Source organism: Podarcis filfolensis (assembly GCF_964270895.1).
Source record: "Podarcis filfolensis genome assembly, chromosome: Z".
Lineage (NCBI taxonomy): Eukaryota > Metazoa > Chordata > Lepidosauria > Squamata > Lacertidae > Podarcis > Podarcis filfolensis.
The window spans coordinates 29745466-29772364 of NC_139617.1; the positions used below are offsets into that span (position 1 = coordinate 29745466).

The window sequence follows — 26899 nt, forward strand, 5'->3', positions numbered from 1 at the left end:
AACAAACTACAGCTCCCAGAATTCTGTGGGGATGTGAGCCCTGATTGTTTAAGGGGGTATTCTAGCACGTTAAATATACAGTGTAGATGTGACCCATATTCTTTTAAGGTAGTATATCCAGTGCCTTTTTCTTAAAAAATGTTTAAGGGTACAGTGGAACCTCGGAAGCCGGACGCCTGTAAACTAAAACGTTTTGGCTCCAGAACGATCGAAAACCTGTAAGTGATTGTTCTGGTTTTTGAATGATTTTCAGAAGCCGAACGTCCGGAACAGCATCCGTGGCTCCCGATTGGCTGCCGGAGTGTCCTGCAGCCAATCTTGAGTCAAGAAAATCACCATTTTATAGTTCAAATCAGGAAAAATAAATACAGTAAATGGACAAAAGTACAAAGATTCACAAAAGGTTTAGGGATATGCATCCCCCTGCATCCCCCTCAGCTGTGAGAGAGCCACAGGAAAGGAGGCTTGCCACCTTCATGTCTAGCTTGGGCTGTGGGCAGAAAATAGGATGCAGGACATCTGACCCCGGAGCATCCTTTCAGGGGAGAGTTGATGTGGGCCCAGGGAAAGACCCACAAGGCTCCACCTCTTCTGGCAGGGTGCCACACTCCTCCCGCCCCAATATACGTGGGTTCTGGCAGTGTTTTCCCTGCAGTCACCTTAAGGTGGAAGGGAGCCCCTTAGTGGTGTGACTCCTCTGCACCGTCGCATCAAATACTCCTGTGGGTGTACCCAACTCTTTTCTGGCCTTTAAAATGGTCGCCTTTGAGAAGGGTTGTGCGAAGAGTAAGAAAACAGCCCTGCTCTCAATCTTAAAAGACCCCAAGGAATGTGCTACATTCTTCCAGCCCTCAAGGTTGGCGCCTGCACAAAAATGCTCCTTTTGCCAAATATCAGTCCAATGAAATGCTTGTTTGCTTTCTTTAAAAAAAATGCCTCACTTCACAATTTACCTTGGCCTGGAGACGAATCTTTATAGACAGAAACCCATTTTACCTTAAGCTTTTTATACTACCCCCCCTTGTGCTTGCACACACACATACACACACACAGTCACAAACATTCTCCTGACATTAACAGTAGTTGCTTCTCTTCCACTTTAAAAAATTATCAAATGGAGGCTTTGCTGCCTATTTAAAGGTTAGCCCAATAACCCTGTGCACATTCATTCAGAAGCAGGCCCCACTGCATTCAGCAGGGCTGACTTCCAGGTGAGTGGGATTGCATCACTTGTTGAAATATTAGGTCTTCTTTGGCCATATTATAATTGCAAATCATAAAATAAAAGAAGCTCATTTATGTTCACAGCCAATTTATGGAGCTGAAACAAATAGACTCTAAAATATATCCAAATAACTTTCCTCTGTTAAATTTTTAAAAATATATTTTATTACTTTTTCACATACAGTCATAGCTGTCAACGTTTCCCTTTTTTAAAGGGAAATTCCCTTATTCCGAATAGGATTCCTCGCAAGAAAAGGGAAAAGTTGACAGCTACGCATACAGTAAACATAATTTAAAATACAATAGACAACAACAACAACTGGCAGCTACTCATTTATTGGAAAGTGACATAATCAGCTTAAAATGGGAATTTTGATGGTGAATATTTTACAGAAATTTGCTGGATGCTTGAATGTTTCTTAAATATTGTCTGAGTCATTCGTGTATGATATCCTGTGGTTATCTTGGAAAAAGAGTATGACAGCTGACATTTGATAACAGCTATTTTGTAGTAGTTAATAGGAGGTATGCAAGGTATCTGGTGGTGTTTGGTGGATGGCATGCTATAGTACAGGAGTCGGCAAGGTTTACCTCACCTGGGCCTGTTCACTCCAGCGAAGATCCCTCTGTGGGCTGGATCGCGTGATTTCCAGCATCTGCGATTTCCGACATCAGCGTCTGCACACACACGATTTTCAGCATCACAATTTTGGGCACCGCAGAAGTGAGTCCCCATGCCGTGCTGCACTGGTTTAGCGCAGCACGTGGGGACTCGCCAAGTGGGCAGCCTGGTTTGAGGCCACTTGGGGGCTGGTTAAACGACCCCCGTGGGCCACTTGTGGCCCATGGGCCTTAGGTTGCCAACCCCTGCTATAGTAGCTGCTAATACTTGATAATTGGTGTGCACTAGCATTTAGCATTTGGCAACATCTAATATCTGACATGAAATGGTATTAGTATCTCATGGGCATGCAGTAGGAATAGTATTCCACTGTGTATGGTAGGCTTCACTAACATTTTGTGAGATCCACCTAAAAAGCAGTACAGTATATGAATACTGTAAATAAATAAATAAATAATACGTAATGTTTTGCTATTTTGAAGGAGTGGAGGAAACTGTTCACTCTTTCTCCTTTGCACTTAAACACAATTGGAATGGGACTGGTGTTTGCCATAGCTTTCTTGTTTTGTTTTTTTATGTAATTCCTCCAGTTTATCAAAATCCTGAAGCTTTCATCAGTTTAATGTAGCATTCACAATAAATTTTTCCAACCAAGAAGCACAGCATATGGCTGCTTATGGTGGTAGTTTGACAGGTTTGAGTTGTGCCCATTCTGTGTGTTGCCCTTTAAGAAACTGTAATGATTCAGCAGAGTTACTTGGTAAAACAGGGAGCTGGTATATCTGAAGCCAGAAGTGATTTACTTTGCACACTTCATTCAATAAATAAACCTGTTTCTTGCCTACTTGGTGCCACGGCACGGAGACTCTGTGCATACCGTAACGAGTGCCTTTCAGTAAAACAGACACTGCAGTAATTAGCCATGTACGTTGCCAAAACAGGCAGCCTCTGAGCATGCTCAGAATTCCTTGCCAAAAGAAAAGAGGTGGCCATGAAGTTAATGGCATGATACAAGGACAGGAAGCCCCTGGACATACACAGAGGGGTATATTCAGTGTTAGTCATATTTAGAGCAGACTCGTTGAAATTAATAAACATAATTAGCTAAGGACCATTAATTTCAGTGGGTCTATTCTAAGTAGATATTAATTTGATATAGGCCAGAGTGCCTCCAAAACTGGAAATGAAGGCATGAATGGTGCAAGGGAGAGTAAGTGGCTTATGAGTTCTTTGTAATGTGAGTGTGCGTTTGTTGTCTTGGAAAATATTTAATAGGGCCAGTTCTGGAATGGCTTCTAATACCTGTGAAATATACTTGGAGTCAAGTGTGAATTTCATGCTCTTTATTCAGGTCATAGTAGCAATGAATGAAACTTTCCCCAAAATGTCTAGCTATATACAGTCATACCTCATGTTATGTTTGCTTCATTTTACTTTTTTCAGGTTGCGTCCCGCAGCATCCTGGAAGTACCAAAAAGGGTTACTTCCAGGTTTCGCCGCTCGCACATGTGCTAAATCCCGCTTCGTGGATACGGCACTTCAGGTTGTGGGCTTTTCATGTTGAGAAAGGGTCTCCAGAATGGATCCCGTTTGCAACCAGAGGTACCACTGTATACATTATTTACACAATGGGCCCCGCATGATTAGCTAATTCCGGGCTGCTCCTGTAGGCCAATCAGGTTGCTGATTCACTTCATCCAGGAGCCTGATTGGCTGCTCCTGCGGATTGGGTAGCTCCTGCGGACCAATCAGACTACTGCATTCTGGATCCGATTTTTCTAGGATTCAGCTCAGTACATAACAACAACCTGCTTTATTTTGAAGATTTCTTGTAGGAGTGATGTCCAAAAGGGGGGTGGGGGGGAGGATTTGATAAATCCTCTAGTCATGATGGAGGTTATGCTGTGGCTTGACATTGGGAGGCAGCAGTGCTTACAAATACCAGTTTCTGGAAAACACAGCAGGGGAGATTTCTGCTTACTGGTTTCCCACAGGCGTTTGTTTGGCCACCGAAAACAGGATACTGAACGAGATGCCTACTGGCCTGATCCAGAAGGCCGTTCTTGTGCTCTACCATCAGTAAAAGTTTGCCTTTGTGGTGATAAAGGGACCACAGAGCTGTATTGTATTATACATTCCTGTACATCTCACAGTTGTAGATTTCTATTTGAGGAACTGGCTGAGGGTTTTTGCAACAGCCAATGTTAGTGAAAGGGCATGAATGATTGAATGATGGACTGTGTGGCAGGACTGGTCTGGAGTGTAAGCAAAGTGTGTACAGTAAAAGTAAGATTCCTTTGGGTTTGTGATTCCTTTGTGCTAGAAGTCCATATCCTAACAAATTAAGATGGGAAGACCTTCTATTTTAATAGACGGAACAACCTTGACGCAGCATTTCCCCTCAACTTCCCTTAAGCATTGTACTGCAACATTAAAAAGCTAACCCAGTTTAAAATTATCATGAAGAGGGTATGTGCAATAATTTATTTATTTATTGCATTTATGTCTCACCTTTTTCTCTAAGGAGCTCAAGGTGGCATACATGCCCTTCCTTGTCATTTAATCCACACAACAGTCTTTTGAGGTAGGTTAGACTGAGAGGCAGGAACTAGTCACACCCAGTGAGCTTCATGGCCAAGTGGGAATTTTAACCCTGGTCTCTCCCAGGTCCTAGTCCGCCACTCTAACCACTATGGGACACTGCCTCTCATAAATAAAACTCTCCCTCATTATTCGAATTCAACCCAATCAGAAAAGCGACTAAACAAATCAGCTAAAAGAAAATCTTATAGAACAGAGCATGTGGATCACTCAAAAGGGCCCCCCATACCTATTAAGCACCTGATTTTTGTCTGAAAACCCTGGGGTTGCTGGCTATGGGTTTTTGCCCCACTCAGAGCTGTTCAGATGCTCTTAGCTTCCAGCCAACAACTCACAGATCCTGTCTTCTGTTGCCAGCAAAATCACCTGAAGCAAGGGCAGTTGCACAGGACTCTTCCATGCCTGCCCTTGGGTAGTGAAGCAATGGAGAATGGAGCTGTAAGCACTCTGAGATGCAGTGGGGTGGAAGCTCAGGAAAACAGCCACAGCAACTGATTTTGTGAAAATGCACCACCCCAGAGCAAATGCTGTAGATTGAATGAGTTAGAAAGAGAAGTATTCCTCCCCACCACCCACTGCCATGTAATGGTACTTGATTTATTTTAAATATAAGTGGTATTGGAGATCCTTCTGGGTTGAAAGGCAGCATAGAAAGCTAATCTAATTAATTAAATAACATCCCATCAGCCCTTCAATAAATGATCCAGGCGTGCGTCTTCTGCCAGCCATTCATTAGGGAACTTTAAAAATATAGTCATTTTCTGCATTTCATTTTGGACAGGTTACTTGCTGACACCTCTCCTTTACTCCCTCTTTTGTAAATCTAGATTGGCTTAGAGGATATTTAATATTCTAGACTCATTGTTTTATGCCAGCTGCCTGTTTATCCCTTGAGGACATAGGATTGGCTTTGTTCCTCTGATAGGTTTAAACTGCTGAGGTGGCTAGTGGTGCTGCTCCTGAAGTACCAATCCTGAATTCTGTCCTTTAAAAATCAGGAAACCCCACATCACTTGAAACCTTTATTGCTTAGGGGCTAAGGCATTTGAATTTCTATGGCCAGGCTCAAAGGTATGCAACAAAATCATATTTGCACAATAGAAAAATGAAGATACTGTGTGATAATAAAAACAGTAGTAGAAGGGTTGACAAAAGCAAGCAATAAAACAAATAATAAAAAGCAATAAAATGAATAAGGAAATTATCAAACCACAATATCATCATGACTAATTGTAGCTGTCTCTGAAAGTGTTCTACACAGAGCTGTGCAGCAGCCAGTGCAAATAATAATAATAATAATAATAATAATAATAATAATAATAATAATAATAAAATAATTTATACTTGGCTTGATTGTAAAAAAAAACCTAAAGCAGTTTTCTAAAATGCTAAAATTATCAAGTAGAAAAGCTAAAAACAATTGAAAGACATTTTTATTGATTTCTTCCTCTTGTTATATAAGAAAATCAACAACTTCCAAAAAATTAAAGTAGCAAGAGGTTAAAAACAGATTAAAATTCAAATCAACTATCTAAACATCTGGGCAGGCCTCCGAGATAACAAAGACCACAACTTTATTACCGTTTAACAGGAACTGTGGCAGGGTTAATACCTCAGCAGCAGCAGCACGGCCAGCACTACCAATGGCAGAGTGAGGCAGCAGCCTCAGGTAGCAGATGCCAGGGCGAAGCATTCTTTGTGAGCAGTCTCATGAAGGCAAGGATGAGAAACATGTGGCGTTCGAGATGTGGTTGGACTCCAGCTCCCATAATTTCTGATGCTTGGCCATGCTGGCTCTCGAGGCTGATAGGAGCCATCATGGCTGTTTTAAGCATATCCGGCGCTGTGGTGCAAAGCGCTGCTCCCCCACCCCCACCCCCCGTTTCCCAGAGTTGTTGACCTTTTTTTTAGGGAGCTGACACCACACTTACACATTATCTCTAACAAGCCCTTAGGACAAAATAAAATGAAAAGGCAGAAGGAAATCTAATGAAGTCCTCAATTCCAAAGCCAAGACTCATTCAAGATTCAGCAGTTCTTCTAATTCATCCTCATGATTCAAATCACCACATATCAAAAAGTTAAAGCAATCACCAGTTTGTTGTTCTTTAAATAAATTGATAAAGACACAGAGAATGCAGTTCCTGGCCAATTTGTGTTTAAGTACAAAGCCGACATTTTCAAATTGTGGGGTGGGGGGTGGGTGTAAAGCAGTGACATCCTGAACCTAAAAAGGACCCAAAACTTGGGTCACAAAGGCTGCAGCCTTAACTGCACTTACCTGAGAGTATGCCCTGCTGAATCTAATAGGACCTTAAAACCCACCCCCGTCTTTAAAGGACTTTTTGTTGGTGTTTGTTTGTTTTTAACCACTAACTGCATGGAGAGCACGCTCTCGAGTTCGCCCCAGGTGTCATCACTGAGGGGGGTGACATTTGGCACTCCGCCCGCCCGCGACTCCCAAGCCTACCCTGAGCTGTCGGGGGAAGGGGCAGAGCTGCACCACCTTGTAGGCAGCCTTCCCCCTTCATTTTGACAGCTTGGGGGAGGCTTGGGAATCGCGGGCGGGTGGCGCGCCGTTGCCCCCTGCTCCCGGGCTACTTTCTGGGGGGGAGGAACCTCCCCCGAACTGTCAAAAGGAAGAGGGGAGGAAGGCTGCTGGCAAAGCGGTGCGGCTCCCTCCCCGCCACCGCCCAGGAAGCAGCCCGCCAAGGGCGGCTCACTCCACACACACCCTGGGCGGCTCGTACCCTGGGACGCTTGCCTCACCCCCATGGTCCCACCCCCAGGTGCACAGCACGTGCGCCGCTCTGGGTGCCAGAGCAGCTAGCTCCGCCTCTGTGTGTGCTGTGTCCTGTTGGCACAGTGGTTGCAGCAGCACTTACCCTTCTTCTGATAGGAAATGCTTGGTGGGGATGGATTAAATATGGGGTTGAGAAGGGTCAGTTGGGAGGGGTGTGAGAAATGTCCTTAATTTCATCTGAGGAATGTTGGAGGGAATGTTATCTAAATGGTCTGTCATCCCTTAGCATTATGATCCTCCTGTTAGGAGGTGGTCCCTGGGAGATCCTCTCCTCAGTTTTGCTGAGCAAACACAGACAGTTTCCTGTGGCTTTAATCTGAGGACTTTGCCCTTTTGAGGTCATGTTTTAAGCTGTGTATGTGTGTGTGTATTCCCCTTCCAGAAATCTTATGAATAACCTTGCTGGCATAAATAATTTGCAGGACAGCAAGAGAGCCAAACTCATCCCTTGGTGCCATCTCCCAGAAAAATGTGTGTGTGTGTGTGTGTGTGTGTGTGTGTGTGTGTAGTAAAACAACAAACTGCTTTTGGCAGATGTGTGTTCCGCCCCTCCCGCATGTCCTCGTTTTGAGGACATTTTAAAATAAATGAATCATCTTCCATTTCTTGGAAGGAAAGAGGCAGCTTGTTCCTTTCAAAAAGCGTCCTTCAGATGTGATTTAGTACCTTCAGGCCCAAAATCTTTGCAAAAACTTTTGAGCTCAGATTAAGATGCTCTCTCAGGATGAGGGGGTGGGGAAATAGTAAAAATATCAAGTGAAGGCGCATTAGTCCAAATATTTACAACCAATCTCCTTAACTTTAAGTTCACATTAAGCCAGGGCCCCTGCCTTTCCCAGGCGGTGCAGCCTCCTCCTGCTGTACTTTCCTTACTGATGCCCTTTAAAGTGTGGGATAACCAGCCTCGTGTAACCAAGAAGCATAAGTTAATTAAAGCATAAAGGGGTTAAAACCATAGAGCAAACTGTACGGCCAGGCTTAGCTAGATTATCTAGCTTGGGAGGGACTAGAATCAATTATTTGGTCCCCTAAGGCTATCTAATGAACTCAGTGTGTGCAGAAGCCAAGTTGCTTGCTCCAACTTAGTCGCATGGCTCTCACAAGTAACTCTTATACCAGTAACTTAGGAACTTTCACCACTTTGAAACTAAGCCAAATTTTCCTTCCTGTGCAACTTTCTGGAGCATACTTTCTGGAACATATGAATCTGAACTTTGAATAGTTTGCAAGCTAGCCATTTTTAATTTACCAAACGTCTGGCCTTTTTCTATGCCAGGGGAAAAGGGAAATTTTGGTACTCACAAAGGTATATTTTAGTCTATACGTATTTGCATGCTTTACTTTGCTGCATATTTTGTGATTTTAAATTTCTGCTGGGGCTCTCTCACCAAAGAGTACTTGCCCCAAACTTGGATCTTGGCACCCAGGAATTACCTTTTACATTTGGCTTCTTGCCAGAATGTTTTGTGTAATGCCAGAATTTTCTAAGTAAAAGTCAGCAGTCTCCTTTTACCTTAGTGTGCATTCATAGAATCACAGATTTGTAGAATTGTAGGGTCATCTAGTACAACTCCCCGCAGTGCAGAAATCACAACTAATAATCCATGACAGACGGCCATCCAAACTTTACTTAAAAGCCTGCAATGAAGGAGAGTCCACCAGCTTCCCAGGGAGTCTTTTCCATTGCCAAACAGTTTTTACTATCAGAAGGTTCTTCCTGATGTTTGGTTTGAAGCTCCTTTCTTGTCATTTGGATCCACTGGTTTGGGTCTTCCCTTCAGGAGCAGCAGAAAACAAGCTTCCTCCATTTTCCATTGTTCAACCCATCAGATACAGTGGTACCTTGGTTCTTGAACTTAATCCATTCCGGAAGTCTGCTTGACACCTGAAACCATTCGAAAACCAAGGCGCAGCTTCCGATTGGCTGCAGGAGTTTCCTGCACTCAAGCGGAAGCCGTGGAAGCCGCGTCAGACATTCGGCTTCTGAAAAACGTTTGTGAACCGTAACACTTCCAGGTTTGCAGTGTTTAGGTGCCGATTTGTTCGACAACTAAGCCATTTGGGAACCAAGGTACCATTGTATTTGAAGGTGATTCTCATGTTATTTTACCACTGTCAGTCTGCCACCCCCTCTCGCAAAGAGGCATTAATCACCCCTCTGGCCCAGCCAGCTGTCCCCTCCCTCCTAGTTTTTATCAGCCAAGAGGGGCAAGTGTACAGAGCACCTCGTCATCCTGACCGATCCAAGCACCTTGTCCATATCCTCAAACCTTACTAACTGAAGCTCAGCCAACACAACAGGAATAGACAGTACAGTACACTGGACACCCCTTGAGATTCATCTTCTGGAATAGAATAGAATAGAATAGAATAGAATAGAATAGAATAGAATAGAATAGAATAGAATAGAATAGAAATTCAATGGCTATAATATAGCTATATCAGAGGGCAGATCCACCCCATAAATTTAAAGCACATGAGAATGATGGATAATATAGTTTGTTAAGGGTGCTGGAAATTATAGTTTTTTGAAAGGGGAAAACACATTTTTCAAAAGCCACCAGAATCCACAGTAGCAAATGAGACCTCTAGTATTTCTGTGACTTTGGGCAGCTTGGAGTCCCGGATCCATATTTACACTAAGTGACTGACCCTGGAAGGGTATGATGTGGAAGTGAGGGAGCAGGAGCAGGAAGCAGATGTTGGTGTTTGGAAATAGGTTATATGAACCTCATTTTGTGGACAGCTTCCCTGTCTCCCAATTGGCCTCCCAAGGTTTTATCTGTTCTCCTTAAAAAAAATAAATCATTTCCTTGCATGGGGTTACAGTGACCTGCTGCGCACTGGTAGAAAAGAAGAACACAACCCCACAATGCAATGCTATGGGCATGTTTTTGAGTATGGAGATTATCTGATATCTTAGCTATAAATTACATTGAGGGGGGACGACACCCAATAACTTGATGACACTTTAAAAATAACACAGATTCCATGAAAGCTTCTGCCTTAATAAATTAGTTGGTCTTTAAAGGCGTCAGGAGATTTGGGTCTCATCCCCTACCTGTGCCCCCTACCTGCACACAACCAACCTACACAGCTGCCCTTCTGGAAATTTCACATGGAAACGCATGAAACGAGAATCTGGGAACTCTTTTATAACAGGGGAAGCCACTTTGGCAGAGGGCAGCTGGAATCAGGAGAAAGCTGTGCACTGACGCCATATTCACACCATACTTTTAAAGCACCTTGATGCCATTTCAAATAGTCATCATGGCTTCCCCCTGAGAATCCTGGGAGTTGCAGCTTGTTAAAGGTGCTGAGAGGTGTTAGGAGACCCTTTATTCCCCTCACAGAGTTACAATTCCCAGTGTCCCCTGTTGGGAAGGATTGAATTGCACTCTCGTAATTGTAGATCTGAAAGGAGATGGGGGTGGGGTTCCTCCTAGCAACTCTCAGCACCCTTTGCAAGCTGCAGCTCCCAGAATGCTTTGGGGGAAGCCATGACGGTTTAAAGTGGTATCATAGTGCCTTAAATTGTATTATGGTTTTTTATGATTTCCCCAAAACAAGAGCACAGGTCATGAGAGAGATGCCTACACAATAATGGTAAATAGAGTTCTACATAAGTATATTAAACTAACACGTAATTTAGGAGCCGTATTTCTTTCCTAAACCATATTTAAATACAGTGGTACCTCGGGTTACATACGCTTCAGGTTACATACGCGTCAGGTTACAGACTCTGCTAACCCAGAAATAGCGCTTCAGGTTAAGATCTTTGCTCAGGATGAGAACAGAAATCGTGCTCCAGCGGTGCGGTGGCAGCAGGAGGCCCCATTAGCTAAAGTGGTGCTTCAGGTTAAGAACAGTTTCAGGTTAAGAACGGACCTCCGGAACGAATTAAGTACTTAACCTGAGGTACCACTGTAGTTGCTTTTAATGCTGTAAGCCACCCTGGGACCTTAGAGTAAAGGGCAAATAAATAATAATAATAATAATAATAATAATGGTGTGAATGCGGCCTGAGTGTCCCTCTCCTTCTGTATGCTTCTGAGCATATTTTTCTCGTTTTGTTTTTTAAAAAAAACACTGCAGTCCCTGTTGCTCTTTGTATAAACATGACCACTGCTGCTGCCAGATATTTTTGACTGTGGAAAAGGTGATTTTTTTTAAAAAAAATGCTCTGGATCATTAGGAAAGAGTCTGAAACTTTAACTGCCCATGTCACAATGCCCTTATGCGCATCTGTGATGCAACCAAATGTGGAATGCTGCGCACAGTTCTGTTTACTTCACTACAAAAAGCTGGAGAAAGTGGAGAAAAAGTCACCCAAAGCTGACTTGTGTGGCGGCACATCCGCCGCCATAGCTAGTAGGAGCAGGGATGAACCTGTGCAATGGTATTGGGTCTGGGGATGGGAGGAGTGGAGAGCCCCTCTAAGTGAGCTGGCTGCCATCCTGCTTGGCTTTCCTGCATTGGCAGCAGCTATTTCAGATTACCAGGGGTCTCACCTGGGTCCGCATAAGAACATAAGAAGAGTTTGCTGGATCAGGCCAATGGCCTACCAAGACAGCATCTGGTTCTCACAGTGGATAACCAGATACATGTGGAAAGCCCAAAAGCAGAATCTGAGCACAAGAGCCCGCTACACCCTGGGATTTCCGGCAACTGTTATTCAGAAACTTTGCAGCATAGCCATCATGGCCGGGAGCCATTAAAAGCCTTTTAAAGCCTTCTAGGTCAGTGGCTATCACTGCCTCATATGGGAGTAAGTTCCATACTTTAATAATGCGCTGTGTGGAGAAGTGCTTTCTTCATCCCAAATCATCCAACGTTCAACTTCATTGGCTGTATGCAATTTCAAGTGCCATGGACTGGGAGAAAAACTTTTCTTTCTCCACTTTTTCCATAAAATTACCTTGCATAATTTTATAATTTTGTGTTTTTATTTTGAATCTATGGACGAAGGGCAGTATACAAATTTAATAAACAGAAATATTATGTCACCTCTTATTTGCCTTCTCTCTAAGTTAAAGGGTCCCAAACTCTGCAACTTTTCTTCATAGGTGAGTTGCCTTTGATCAGGGGTCAGCAATCTTTTTCAGCCGTGGGCCAGTCCACCATCCCTCAGACCATGTGGTGGATCGGACTATATTTTGAAAAAAATATATGAACAAATTCCTATGCTCCAGAAATAACCCAGAGATGCATTTTAAATAAAAGGACATGTAAAAACTCATGTAAAAACATGCTGATTCCCAGACTGTCCACAGGCCAGATTGAGAAGGCAATTGGGCTGCATCCGGCCCCTGGGCCTTAGGTTGCCTACCCCTCCCCTCGATCATTTTGATTGATCTTTTCCAGCTCTACAATATCCTTTTTGAGGTGAGACAACCATAACTCTTCATGGTATCTCAAATGCATTCATACCATAGATTTATAATTCCCGCTGGATGCTGCAGGAGGTATGTGGGGCTAAATGTCAGACAGACTTTAGGCCCTCTTGTGGTCAACAGATCCTGTGCCGGTTCCACTTATTCTTCTTAGTCAATATAGTTGTGGCCAATTTTCACACGTACACATTTCTTGGTTTGTTACTGGTTTGCACTTTCACCTGCCCCAGTGGGGGCCTCCAGAGCAAATGCTTTTCAAGGAAAGGTTATAATATTTGGAATTATTCAGTTTAGAAAAATCCTGAGGATGGGGAGACATGATAGAGATATGCATGGAGAAAATGGATAGGGAAAGTTTCTCTCTCTCTCTCTCTCTCTCTCTCTCTCTCTCTTATATAATATGGAACTTCCTAGTGATGACTACCAACTCAGATGGCTTTAAATGAAGATTAGACAAGATTTTGCAGGATAACGCTATCAGTGGCCAATAGCCATGATGGCTATATTGCCTCCAATATGCATCGGCATACCAGTTACTGGTGACCCTGAATGAGAGAGTACCATTGCACTCATGACTTGCTTGTGGGCTTCCCAAAGGCATCTGGTTGGCAACTGTGAAAACTAAATTCTAGATAAGATGGACCTTTGATTCAATCCAGTTTATGTTCCTGCAAGCTATTTTAAATTGTAGTTGCCATTGACTAGGCCAGGAACCTTTTATATGCAGGATCTGCTCTGCCATCCAGCATTGCTCACTTCTCTAAGAGTTCCTGTACTAACCAAGAATGTGCTAATGAAGTCCAGGCTTTCTGCACAAGTTTTCTTGCTTGACGTCTGTTCTGTCCCTTTTAATGTCAGAAGGAAAGCGTTCGCTGTACTGAGCAGGGCAGGTGTGTTGGGGTGTTCTTGTGCTCTGTCTTAAGTTAATTGTCTGGATAATAACACAGGAGACCATGCCAAGATCACAGCTCGGAAGGAATCCTGGCCCATTTCAGCAGGCCACATTGATAGCAGCAGGCCATACATGGGTTTGGAATGAGACTATTAGACTCTCAAGTTTCCCCTTTGCCAAGAAACACAAGGCAGGAATTGGCAGCTTTAGGATGAGTAATGCACAAACACGGTGTGGCGTGTTGCAAGTTTTCAAGCACTTTCAAAGTGTGTTTGAGTAAATGTGGATCTGTCGCCATGGCCACGGAGCAAATCGAGCGGGAGAGTGAGCTGGGTCTCTGCAAGAAGCCCCAGGAATGTGCACTGGGAGAGCAGAGCAATCACTCCTGCCCCTGTTCAGGGGTGGGAGTTGTGATGAAATGAGGGGGAATTGATGCACACTGCAGAACCTGTAAGGTTTGCTTGACCCGGTCACCTGCCAGAGGGACAGAACATTTTTAGGAGACAAAGACAAATGCTTTCCAGGTGGACAGCAGACTTTCTAGGTCATGTTCCACACTAGCAGCAGTATTTCAGACCTCATTTATTATGGTGGTGATTTATGGCATAAGGCAGGACCTCCCCACGGTGCCAGTAAAGAGCCAGAATGGATGCTCTGCAAATATAGCCCAAATAGGCGAGGACAGGATGGGAGCCCAGTGCTGTTCTGCAGCAATCACTGGGGCATCATTTATAGTTAAGCACTAGAGCAGGAATCCAAAGCCTGGGCAGAAAATGAAATGCATGCATAACTAGAACCTAAGTGCATACTTTGCATGAAAACCCCCAACCTGCCAGAAGGTAGAAAACATAATGGGTTGGGAGCGTTAGTCTACATGATGTCCGGAGTTCCTTCCAGTTCTTGGGTGCAGTACCCAGTGCGGGTCAGAATCATATGCAGAAGATTGCAGACCATTGGGACATCCTACTGGAGACCCTTAGCCAATTAGGGAGGGAGGAGAAAGGTAGTGAGGATGGAAAAAGGAAGAAATAGGCAGTTCTTGTTTAAACCTGAAACACTACCTGGCAGAAAATTAATACTGTTCCTTTAATAGTGAAACCTTCAAGCTTTATCCCTCGTTGCGTGTTTGTTTATAAAAAATATTTTTTCTTCCATTCTCCTTCAGCTTTAATTTGTAACTAGTTCAGGGAATAAGATATCAGGAGTCCTTGTTGTTGATCTGCGTATGTCATATAGATAATCCTTGAATTCTCAGGTATCAGAGGGAGGGAGTAACCAAGGTTAAAAAACATCAGATTGGGTCATGTTGCCCAGCTTCCATCTTAGAATAATAGAATTGTAGAATTGGAAGGGACCCCAAGGGTCATCTAGTCCAACCCCCTACAATGTAGGAGTCACAGCTAAACTCACTGAGGGAGTTTGTCACAGAAGAAATGCCTGGTTTCCCACTGAAATCAAAAGAACAAGCCTTTGCTGTGTCCTGAACTCCCATTGACTGCATGGGAATCTCTCTGCTCTTTGAATGGTGGCCGCCTCCTCCAGATTTCATTAAAGATTAACCCACTTTTAGTTTTTTTCCTGCTACATATTTTGGCACTTAATAGTTTTTACTGTTTGTTGTGACTTAATATTGATTGGATTTTTAAAAAACAACAAAACTAAATTTGGAAATGCACTTCATGAGTCCATTGTGTTATGTTATTAATTTCAGTATTTATATACCACTTTTCATCAGAAATTATTATGAAATGGGAAAACATCTGTGATGTTATGAGTTTGTGGGTGAGGGGGTCAGTCCCTTCCAATTCCCTAGGTCCTATACCTAGTATGGATTATAATTTAACAGATGAGGTTGCTGCAGTAAGTCAGACTGTTTTCTTTTTAAGACCATGACCTTAGCTGGCCACTTAAGTGTCCTAATCAACAATCCCAAAAATGAGCTGGATTGCAAGAGCTGCAACCTGGTGATGCGGCCCTCCATGCTAATGGATGGGCCTTTCCTCCACTCCTTCACCTAGCTGTTAAGTAGAACAAGAGCCAGTGTGGTGTGTGAGAGATGAGCTGGGAGCCAGAGACACACAGACCTGCTTACTCTGTGCTGAATCCAAAGCTGCAACCAATGGAGAAGCAAGACCTGTCGGGATGTTAATGCTCTGAGCCCCTCCATGTTAGGCTCAGGTTGTATATGTGTGTAAAAGGATGTGGGTGGAGGTGCGGCCAAACCACTGAACCTCTTGGGCTTGCTGATCAGAAGGTCGGTGGTTCAAATCTGCATAACGGAGTGAACCCCCGTTACTCTGTCCCAGCTCCTGCCAACCTAGCTGTTCGAAAGCATGCCAGTGCAAGTAGATAAATACGTACCGCTGTGGCGGGAAGATATACAGCATTTCTGTGCGCTCTGGTTTCTGTCAGTGTTCTGTTACACTAGAAGCGAATTAATCATGCTGGCCACATGACCCAGAAAGCTGTCTGTGGCCAAACACCAGCTCCCTCGGCCTGAAAGCGAGATGAAAGCACCGCAACCCCATAGTCGCCTTTGACTGGACTTAACCATCCAGGGGTCCATTACCTATACCTATATGTGTGTAAATAAATCACACCAGTCTTTAGGTGGTGTGTAACAGTCTGTAGAGTGGCAGATGGTAGAATGCTATACATATTTTCTCTGGGAAGACTGCTGGAGTGAGAATATGCTATTTACATGCTTATGGTCTAGTTGCATCCAATCCTATTTCCTGGGAACTCTTTTAAAAAAGTAGTCCTGTGGCCCTGACCTGGTCTTAATCTTTTGTAGTTCTTGCCTCACTGAATGGCCTGAGCTAGAACAGAGTTGGCTTGTTTCGCCTGTGCTATAATCCTCCTGCTCCTGGTGGAATGATGTCATGCAAAACAAGAGGATTTATTATTATTATTATTATTATTATTATTATTATTATTATTATTTTGCAGAGAGCTGTATTTCATGGGAAGGGCATGAAAGGAGTCAGAAGAGTTTTCCTCACATAGCCTGTAGTGCTTTTAAAACAGGATCCATGTGCAGTTTGGTTGTTATCAAATGCATATGCTGAGAAACTCCTTTCTATGATCCACCAATGAGAGGATCGCCTGTCGCCATATGAACCAACTCAGACCCTGTGATAATCATCTGAGGCCCTTCTTCATGTGCCTCCTCCACCAGAGGTCTGAAGAGTAGCAACACAAGAACGGACCTTTTCTGTGGTGGCTCCCCATTTGTGGAGTGCTCTCCCCAAAGCTGCTTGCCTGGTGCCTTCATTACATATATTTAGGTGCCAGGCAAAAGCTTTCCTCTATAACTAGGCCTTTGGCTAATTAAACAATCAATGTCCTTTTAAGCTATCTGTGTGTAGTGGGATGGGGGGTATTTTTTTGTTATTGTGGTATGTATTTTTGTGTTTTTATATTGTAAACTGCCCTGTGATCCTCAGACGAAGGGCATGCTTTTGCTCTAAAGTAATCATAAGATTGCAGTGGGAATCACTATCATATGCCACAGTCTGGTTCTCAAAAGGATGATGGGATAAATGACCCGTTAATAAATAAACTGCTTGCTAAAGTTCACACTGATCCTTTTTTCATTAAATAAAGAAATCAGATTTGTCTGGCTTGATCTACCTTTTGGCAAGGCTCCAGCATCCCATTTGTTTGTTTTTCTTCCAGCTCTTGGATTGTTCTCCCCTGCCCCCCCCCCCCCCCGCATTTAAAGTTTATTCTGTGGGTTTTCATGCTACTGAAGGCAGAAGAACATTGTTCTGAATTCCTGACAGTTAACCATTTAGTTTTCTTTTCTTTTTCTTTTGTAAGCTGAAAACAGGACCCAAAAGCACCAGGCCAGAGGTGGAATAAGACCTTTGAATTAGGACCTCTGTTATACATTACCTGAATAGACTAGAACAGCTTTTGCCAAGCTGATGGTATAAGAAAATTTGGGGTTTGGCTTTTACAGACCAACTCCCCCTTTAAGGGACCCTGTATCTCCTAAGTTCGCTATCAATCAGAGAAGAATGAGTGAGGGCAGGAACAAGTTGAAGAAAGTAAGGCAGATCTTCATTTTCTGTTGCAGCAGAGTTCCCCCTCCCCCTTCCAAGGAGGTGAGGAACCAGAACAAAAATGTTTAACAACTTTTAAAGACTTTAGAAATTGCCCAACCCCACCACTTGTAAGCATCAAACAAGCATCACAGAAAGAGGTAATCTACAACAGAAATTTGAGAGTATGACTTGTCTCTTGACTGTCAAGATACCTGATAATGCTTGATGATTGCCTTTTCCTGGCCAGTCTGGCCCATTATTTTGAAATGGCAAATACCTTGGTTCTTGAATCCGTTGCCACGAACCTGCCTTTATTCATACACAGAAGATGCTCTTTTGACAGGCCTGCTCTGCTTTTAGCAGATACTTGCCAGCCAGGTTTTTGCGGAGTGGGTAGCCCATTAATGTGAGAAATTTATCTATTTACAGGATTTGCAGGTTTTTGAAGGATATTGTGAAAGGTTTTTCCAAGATACTCCTTTTCTGCTTCAGAGAAAATCGCTCTGTGAACTCAAATGAAGTGTCCTCCCCCCAGAGGCATAGGAAGGTCAGGTGGTACTCGGTGTGGAAAATTTCTTGTCACCCCCCCCCAATTGAATATATATATATATATATATATATATATATATATATATATATATATTGGCCTGCAAAAATGGTTTAACATTATTTCTTATTTTCTTACAAAGGAATGTGGATTCTGGGCCTCTGATAACAAGTAGGCGACTATGGACAGATACTTAAATCTACAGGATGGATTGTGTTTTGGCTTGTGTTATTTTATTTATATTTATTGTTTATTTATTTAATAAAATTTATTTTAAAAAACCTGCAAAGTGGTTTACCAAAATAAAAAACCACCACAGCAGTAAAATCAAGAAAAATTAACAATCCTACTTTAAAACATACAAGAGCTAAAATATTAAGATTAAAATTACTTCAATTTCCTAAGCATCTAGTATGCTTGCCTGAAGAAGAATGCTTTTAGCAGGTGCCCGAAAAGAGTCAAGCAGAGGCATGTGCTTTGTTGCAATAGGCGGGGAGTTCCAAAGTGCAGGTGCTGTCACAGTAAACAATGCAGTACAGGTATTTATGTGGAACCTGTAGTACTGCTTGAAACTACTTAAGGGGAGCTTTTATTTATTGTGATTTCGCCATGCTCTGTATTATCTGAAAAGGAAAACATTTATTTAAAAAACAGGACTGCACAGCAGCAATCTAGTCTTATCATGATCAGTGGGACTTATTCCCGAGCCGACGGTGCATAAGATGGGCTGCAATCCTAAGCACCCCTTGCATCCAACTTGTACCTAAAACTCTCTGCACAAGCCTGCACCAGAGAATTGTAGAATTGGAAGGGACCCCTGAGGGTCATCTAGCAAAACCCTGGGGCAATGCAGGAATCTCAACTAGGCCATCCCTGACAAATGGCCATGCGTCTCTGTTTTTCCCCTCAGCCAAGACACACAACAACGGAGACTGGAGGTGGGGAAAAAGATAAATTTTGACAATGGGGTAGATTTGTCAGGCATGCGCAGGAACAGCTTGAAGACTTTATACAGAGAGGAACCCCACACGGGTTTCCCCGCAAGTAACGTAACAGGCTGGGAGCCAGCTCAGATAAAGAGAAAGACATTGGGGGACAGGAGGACAAAAGAGTACCAAAGTCCGCCCATTTTATCCTCTTTGGGATGGTGGCACTAGGGCTCTGGGACCACCCTCCTCAAAATATTTGCTTGTTTTCAATGTATTGTTACCACTGTTATTCTATAGTACAGATCCTTTTAAAATTAAACACTTTCTCTAAAATTAAAACGGCAGAAGTAATCAGTAGCATAGATATCAAAGGAAGACACAGATACACAAGCACACAGAAATAAATAATCCAGCCTTGGGGAGAGGGGTGGGAATGTACAGTTTGCTGTACTTAGCCTCGAGATGGCAGACTGAAAGGGCTTTAAAAATAAAAAATAAAAATCTTGTGTCTAGGAATATTTTTCTGCAAAAGCATCAGACAAGTTGTCCAAAGTGTGAACTTCATTAATAGACCCTATTTAAAGGAATTGTTCAGTTAGCCACAGAATTGCTTTTGCTGATTTTCCCCATCTTCTTTTAATTACACAACTGCTTTTGGGGGGTGTTAGCTTCATGTAGGCAAGACTGGGGTATGTGGCTGAGAGGGTGGGGATCCTACCTTCATCCAGGGGAAGCTGAGGAAAAGGGGAGGCTGGCCTGCCGAGTGCCCAGGGCGGCGCTGAGCTGCTCCTCCCAGCACCACGTGCAGGCAAAACGAGGCGGCAGTGCTGCCATTGTCCCGTGCGCTCCACTTTTGGGGGCAGCAGAGGCTTTTCAGATGGGGATTGGGGCCCAAAGGGCAGGCAGGGCAGGCAGTGGCCTTGTCAGGCTTCCCCAGCAGCCCAGAAAGTCAGCCTATGTGAAGAAAATGAGACTAGCCCCGCCTCCAACCCAGCTGGCCAATCAGCTGCAGGTAGGGGGTGGGGCGAAGGCAAGGCAAGGCAAGGCCTAATCTATTCGGCCTAGTCTCATTTTCTTCACATAGGCCGGTTTTCCAGGACCCGGAAAACCTTGCGGAGGATAGGGCAGTAGGGCGGTTCATAAAAAACTTTTTTGAAAATGCCTGCTCCAAAGGTCTTATCTTACTAAACTAGGGGTTATATAGCTATATCTGAAATTTCATGCATATGAGTTAGTATCTTGACCCTGCTCCACTGAATTGAAATTTCAGCTTTCAGGACATAGGAAAACAGCCAAGTAAACAGCTATTTTCATGTAGGAGGGTCAAGATATTAACTGATATGCATGAAATTTCATATATAGCTATATAATCCCTAGTGTAGTAAGATAAGACCTTTGGAGCAGGCATTTTCCAAAAAAAGTTTTTTATGAACCACCCTAGTAGGACAGTAATTGTTCCTTGATAATTTGTTACCCCCCTCTATGATGGCACCTAGGGTGGCCCGCCCCCCCCCTTCCTATGCCCCTGCTCCCCCCCCCTCGTTTTTAAAGAATATTTCCTAATTTCTGAAGCGTGAAGGATTGCTTTTCTGTGGAGTGTGCGTCTGCTTTGTGTTCACCTTAGAATTTGCGTAACACTGACACCCCCCAACTCCTAATATTTTGGACCACAGCTCCCATCAGCCCTAGGGAGCATGAGTCAATTCCCTATACCCAGCAGTTGATCCTTCTGCCAGATAAATTTGACTCTGGAAAAGGTAGGTTTTTTATGTCTTGGATTATTAGGAAAGCATCTGAAATTAACTGCCCATGTCACGATGTCCTTATGTGCATCTGTGATTCAACCAGACTTGAAATAATGTGCATAGGTCATGGAAACTCTCACCCATAATGATTGTGGGGCAGGAACATCTTCCCTGTAACTTACATGTGTGCTGAAAAGAGTTCTATTCCGAAATGTCAGGTGGTGGGGTGGTGGCACAAGGGTAGGGGTGGCTGGGCCCAAGGTCCTGAAACTCTCTGGACCAACCACCATTCCAGTTCATTTCCAGACTCATTGGGGGAAAGACTTTTCTAAACACCAAATTGCACATGGCATTATTCACACTGTTAACTGTTACATGATAATTATTGTTTGTTTGTTTTTGAAAATTAATGAGGGAGGGAGATTTAGACCACCGTTTGCAGAGGGAAGGCTTTAACTATTTACCCCATAATGTTCAAAATTGGAATTAGTTCAGCCACACTTGCTCTTTGCAACAGGAGAAAAGCTGTGCTATTTATTTTACCCAAAGGTATAAATGACATGATATAAACACCCTATCTATGGCACAGCCACAACTGTTGCTTGAATTGTATTTTTATTTTTTTGCATATTGATTAATTCCCCTGGGACTGTAAGCTTTTTCTTCTTGTTCCGCAGCTGCGCCTTGCAAAAATCCAATCTTAGCCACCGAATTTAAGCTAGGCAAAATCCCTCAGGTTGTCTGCGCTTCTAATAAGACCCAATTCAGTGGCTAAAATTTGATTATGTGCAAAGCACAGCCACAGAACATCAAGAAAAGGTCTTGTAATAGGGGAATTAATCAGTGCATGATAGGGTCAAAATATGGGTCGAGCAAAGGTATGGATGAGCCCTTGAGCCTTTGAGAAGCAAGCAGAAGAAGATAACGTTCTATGTGGCTGTGGATGCTTTTCTGCGCATATACATACGTTTGCAGAAATAGGATGCTTCAGACACCAAGGCATCTCTAGATAAGTGTCACCACACGTCTATATGGAAGTCCTTATTTAAGCTCCACAAACTGTCTGGATCAAGTTGACTTGGGGCAGGGCAAAGCTGTTGCACATGACTAGAGATGGATCAGCCCTCTCCATATGGGAAATTTGAACATAAGAAGAGCCCTGCTGGATCAGGCCAATGGCTCATCTAATCCAGCATCCTGTTCATCCAGGTGCCCCAAACTACAAGCAGGAACTGAACACAAGAGCACTCCCCCACCCCCACCCCCACCCCATGGTTCCCTGCAACGTATTCAGAAGCATTACTGCCTCCAACCCTGGAGGCAGAGCATGACATCGTGGCTAGCAGCCATTGGCAGTCTTTATCTTCCACGACTATGCCCAGTCTTTTTAAAGACCTTCAAGTTGGTAGCAACCACTTCCTCCTGTGGCAGTGAGTTCCATAGTTTAACATCCTTTTTGCTGCCAGCATAGTTCAGCTTTAAGCATGTGGAAACTAGTGAATTGGTGGCATACTTACCTAATCTGCCTTTTCTTTTTTTCCTTACAGAAAATGAAGCCTCTTGGACAGCGGAAGCGCTCAACGCCTGTTGCACTCAGCAAGGCACTCAGCATGTCTAAGCATCACTCCGGGTCAGCAACTTTCATTTGCAATCCCTCCTTAGTATGCACACATGCTTGGGTTTTATTGCCTAGATCAGCCTTTGCCAAGCCTTAGCTTCATATGACTGTACTGGGTAGAGCTGAAGGGAGTTGTCTAAAGCATATTGAGGGCACTAGATTGGCAGTGGCTGGGGTGATGGGGACTGAAATTACCAATATTCTCCCAGTCCAAATGTCCAGCATTATATTATCTTTTTTTAGCGGGGGGTGCCACTTGAAAGATTTATATACCCCCTGACATTTAAAAAAGAAACAAGCTTCAAAGTGGTTTGCAAAGAGAACAAAACAATAAACATATTAAGAAAATCTGTTAAAAACAGCTATTCAAAACTTTTCAAAGAATAATTAAACTTACGGATAAGCTATAAACAGATCAAAGCACATTGATAGGTTTGCCTGAACAAAAATGTTTTTAACAGGTGCTTAAAAAAGAGTACAGCGAAGGTGATATAAACAGGCAGGGAGGGAGTTCCATAGGATAGGTACTACCATACGAAATGCTTGAGTTCTTACAAACGGTGTGATGTGGCACCTGTAACAGGATCCAGTGCTGCAGATCAAGTGTGTGTTAATAGGGTAAGGCAATCTGGCAGATAAACTCACCTCCAGTTGTAAAGGGCATTGTACTGTATACTACAAGTTCAAGCTGTTAAGGGCAACAGCTTGAACTTGGCCCAGCAGCAGATTGGCAACCAGCACAGACCATCTTCCTCTTGTCAGCAACTGTGCTGCAGCATGCTGCACTAACTTCAGCTTCCAGATCAAGTGCAGGGGAAGCTCCACACAGCAGTAATTCAGTACCAATTTCTCAGGTCAAAGCGAACAAGAGGGCATAAATAGGTAGTGCAATCACATAAGTAAACTGGCAAATTTTAGGCAGATCCAAGGCAACTGAGCACATGGGAAAGTGAGGTCTGGATTGTGCCTACTGGCCTCACCTCCAAATCTCTGCAGTTTCACCCAAATTTATTCACAGAGGCTCTGTGCCTAGGTTGCAGACCCTGTGGCTTTCCAGGTATACTGCAGCTCATTTTTTAATTTTTGTTTAAAAAATATGTTACAGTCATTTGACCATGTGCAATCTTAAGGCCACTGCACATTTAACTGCTGATTAGTTTTTTCTCTGCCCCCACCCCATTAATCCACAGGAGTGAAAACAAAAGAACCCTAGTTCCCATAGGGCCACTGCAGAGGTTACCCTGACCTCCCCCCATCCTACCAGGTTTCCTCTTTCCTGCACCAAATTACATTCAATTTGGCTTAGCAAAGGCCGTTTTCTAGACGAGACTTATTGGAGATGCTGGACATTCCACAGAAGAAGCAGTGAGAGAGGAAACAAAAGTGCGTGGCTCTTCCTCTCCTGAAGGCAACTTCTAGGTCTCCCTGGAAAAGCGGAGGTGGGCATTTCCTCCAAGGGTGCAAAGTTCTCTTGATGTGGGTCAGGATGTGCTTCTGTTCCCTTCAGATGATTCCTAGAAACATGAATCACTTCCTCTCTTTCGCTGCTTCCGTTGAAAAATCTAGAGTGGTCACCACAGTTTATTGCAAGGCTGTTCTAAGTATATGGAGAAATATTATCCATAACTTTCCCATTGCAAAACTGAATGAACGCTGCCCATCTCTTGATAAATCTGTGGTATCAAATGCAGTGGTACCTCGGTTATGAACTTAATCCGTTCCCGAAGTCCGTTCTTAAACCAAAGCCATTCTTAAACCGAGACACACTTTCCCTAATGAGGCCTCCCGCCGCCGGTACCCTTCCACCGTTCAGCTTCCGTTCTTAGACCAAGGTAAAGTTCGTTAACCGGAACACTACTTCTGGTTTTGCGGAGTTCTTATACTGAATAGTTCGTAAACAGTTCTTAAGCTGAGGTTGCACTGTACCGCTTTGTGATCTTGTTTTATAGGTCCATTTAGTCATTAATGTTATTTCCAAAATTTCAGAAGTAAGAAGCACAGATTTCTAGTGGATGGCAAATTTGTAAATTTATTCCAAGCTTTGCTTTACACAAAATGGAACACTAAACACCCCCACCCCTCCCCCATATGTAACAGAATGGATGAGAAAATAATTTGGAAGGAACAACTATCATTGTTACTTGAGGCCTAGATGACCTTGTTGGCTTTCCTGGGTAGAAAACCTTCAAGTTAGTCTACTGAAATCCAATCTACTTCAGCCTGCCTTAGAAGACAGTCCAGAACATAGCTGTCAAGTGTCCCTTATTTGAAGGGACAGTCCCTTATTCCAGCACCATGTCCCGCTGCTGTCCCTTATTGATGGATGTCCCTTAAATGTCCCTTAAATGATGTCCCTTACATTTCAAAGGAAGCAGCTCCTCTCCCTCCCTCCCTCCCTCCCTGCCGGCCAGGGAGGAGGGAGGCTCCAACTGTGTTGCTTGGCTGTGTTGCTCACCCAGTAAGAAGTCTAAGAACGACTGGGGGGTGGGGCTTGAATGCCTTGTGTGTGGCTAGTTAATTCAAGCTGAGGGGGTTTTTGAATGCTGGATGCCATTTTGTTGCACGTGCTGCTGCAAACTTTGCAGTGCAAAGCCAGGCTGGGGAGCCATCTTAAGTTGAGGCTGCATAGGCCTTGTGGTGCATGTGATTCAGATTCTATTCAGTTGAACCTCTGGTTACAAAGTTGGTTGGACAGTGTTCTCGAAGCTACCAGCATGAGTTTGACCAGACTGCAGGAGGACAGGAAGACTGGAGTGCCTGGAACAGGTGAGGCTGCAGGTCCCTTATTTTGGCTGCTGGTCCCTTATTTTCAAGGCTGCTGGTCCCTTATTTTCAAATCTGTAAGTTGACAGCTATGGTCCAGAAATTGCAGCTACTGCAAAATTCAGCAGCCCAGAGTGCTTATGGGAGTGGCAGACCAAGCATATCCATTGTAAAAAAAAACTTCACTGGTTGCCACTTGTTTTCCAGACCCAATTTGAAGGACTTATACTTATGTAAATCGAACCATCTGCAAGTTAGGGACTTCTCATGCATGTGAAGACTGGTTCCGGGTGGACTGAGTGGACGAGACTAATAGTGGGTCCAGTGGCCAAGAAGGCAGTTTCTGCATGTGCTGTAGAGGGAAGTGAGGGGCTGATGGGACTTGTCAACCTGGAAAGAGAGCCCATCTAGGAGAAGAAAACTCTGATCCTAAACCTCCCCTGCCTTGAGGGTCAGGAGAAGAAAAGGCTAAGGACTAATCCCTACACAAATCCGGAATGGTGTCCATAAGACAGTTGGATGGCGCCTTGCATGCCTTCTTTCGGAGGGGGGGGCATAGCTAAGGTCCTGGCCTGCCCCTCATTGCATGAGGGGAATTTGTGCCTGAGCCTTCTGGACTTTTCAAAAGAACAGCAAGCCCAAGCAGCTGTCTCTTTAATAGCGAATAAGTTATCACAGAGTTTGGAGACTCCCTCGCTCCCACCAGCAATGAGATGATGGATTCTAGAAGGCCATGCTCTCTGTCATTCCTGTTCCAAAGATGCCCTCACAAATAACATTTCCTGCCAGTTTATTTAACTGAAATAAATATTTTCTTTAAAGCCAAGATAAAAAAACTTTAATGATTTACACTTCAAACCAAGCAAGCTTTTATGGGAACACTATTTTTCATTTAGCACCATACTATAACCCCTCTGCTTTTGGGGAAATGATTTGTGCAGCTTCCAGCATGGTTTTTATCTGAGAGGAATTCTTGCACTGGCTGCCACTGAGAAGGCCTTTCCTTCTAGCTTTCTCCATTTTCTGCAAGCGACTCGAATGGGAGAAACACATTCTTGGCTTTATTTGGATGCAGGGAAGAATGTCTTTTTGCAGACTAGGCAGAGGGCAAAGAGGGGGCACTTAACATTTCCTGGGTTGGCCTGACCCTGGGAATTTGTCACAACGTCACTGGTGATTTGTAGGTTAGCGTATTATTAGTTCCCTTGCATTGCATTTTTTAAAGAACAAGATTAGATAGATTTTGGCCACATATCCAAAACTTGCACAATTGCTGGTTCAAAGTGTTAATAGATGTTGGTGTTGGATGCTGATTTAGAAATAATTAGTTTGGGGGGAGGAAGCGAGTAAGAGGCAAAATGATAGAAGTTTGTAAAATTATGCATGGCATAGAGAAAGTGGATAGAGAAAAGCTTCTCTCTCACTCTTGTGTAACACTTGAACAAAGGATTTGCTTTCATTATATGCTGGGGAGCAGCCCTGAGAAAGAAAAGAGGAAGGTGCCATGCAGATACAGTATTCTGGGAGGGAGATCCAGGTGTAGGAAGGAGGGACAGGTTCATTTAAAGGAGCAGGAGGTTTTCAGATAAAGGAGTGCTAAGAGTAAATGAACCAAGCTCCAGTAGGACCCTGGGTGGATCTGGTCAGGTTGGGTCTGAAGTGGATGCTCAGACTCCAGAAAGCACTAATTTTGTGTATCAGCCCTGTATGGGT

General features: G+C 43.6%; 1 protein-coding gene and 1 long non-coding RNA gene across 13 annotated transcripts in view; one reads left to right on the top strand and one right to left on the bottom strand.

The window, feature by feature from the left end:
• LOC310754573 overlaps positions 1–20034 on the bottom strand; it is a 42306-nt gene extending 22272 nt beyond the window's left edge. The window contains exon 1 of the long non-coding RNA XR_014543875.1: positions 19779–20034. This is a non-coding gene — a long non-coding RNA (uncharacterized lncRNA). The remainder of the gene's footprint in view (positions 1–19778) is intronic.
• The window catches only part of LOC310754437 (rho GTPase-activating protein 20-like), an 86150-nt gene that overhangs the window by 29515 nt on the left and 29736 nt on the right, over positions 1–26899 (top strand). For 8 of the 12 annotated variants that reach the window (XM_083596267.1, XM_083596268.1, XM_083596273.1 and 5 more), the window contains one exon: positions 22353–22435. In XM_083596267.1, the coding sequence (XP_083452393.1) occupies positions 22353–22435 (83 nt within the window). Of the gene's footprint in view, positions 1–18013; positions 18147–20075; positions 20818–22352; positions 22436–26899 lie in introns of those variants that run through there. The other 4 variants (XM_083596261.1, XM_083596266.1, XM_083596262.1 and 1 more) reach the window with 3 other exon arrangements.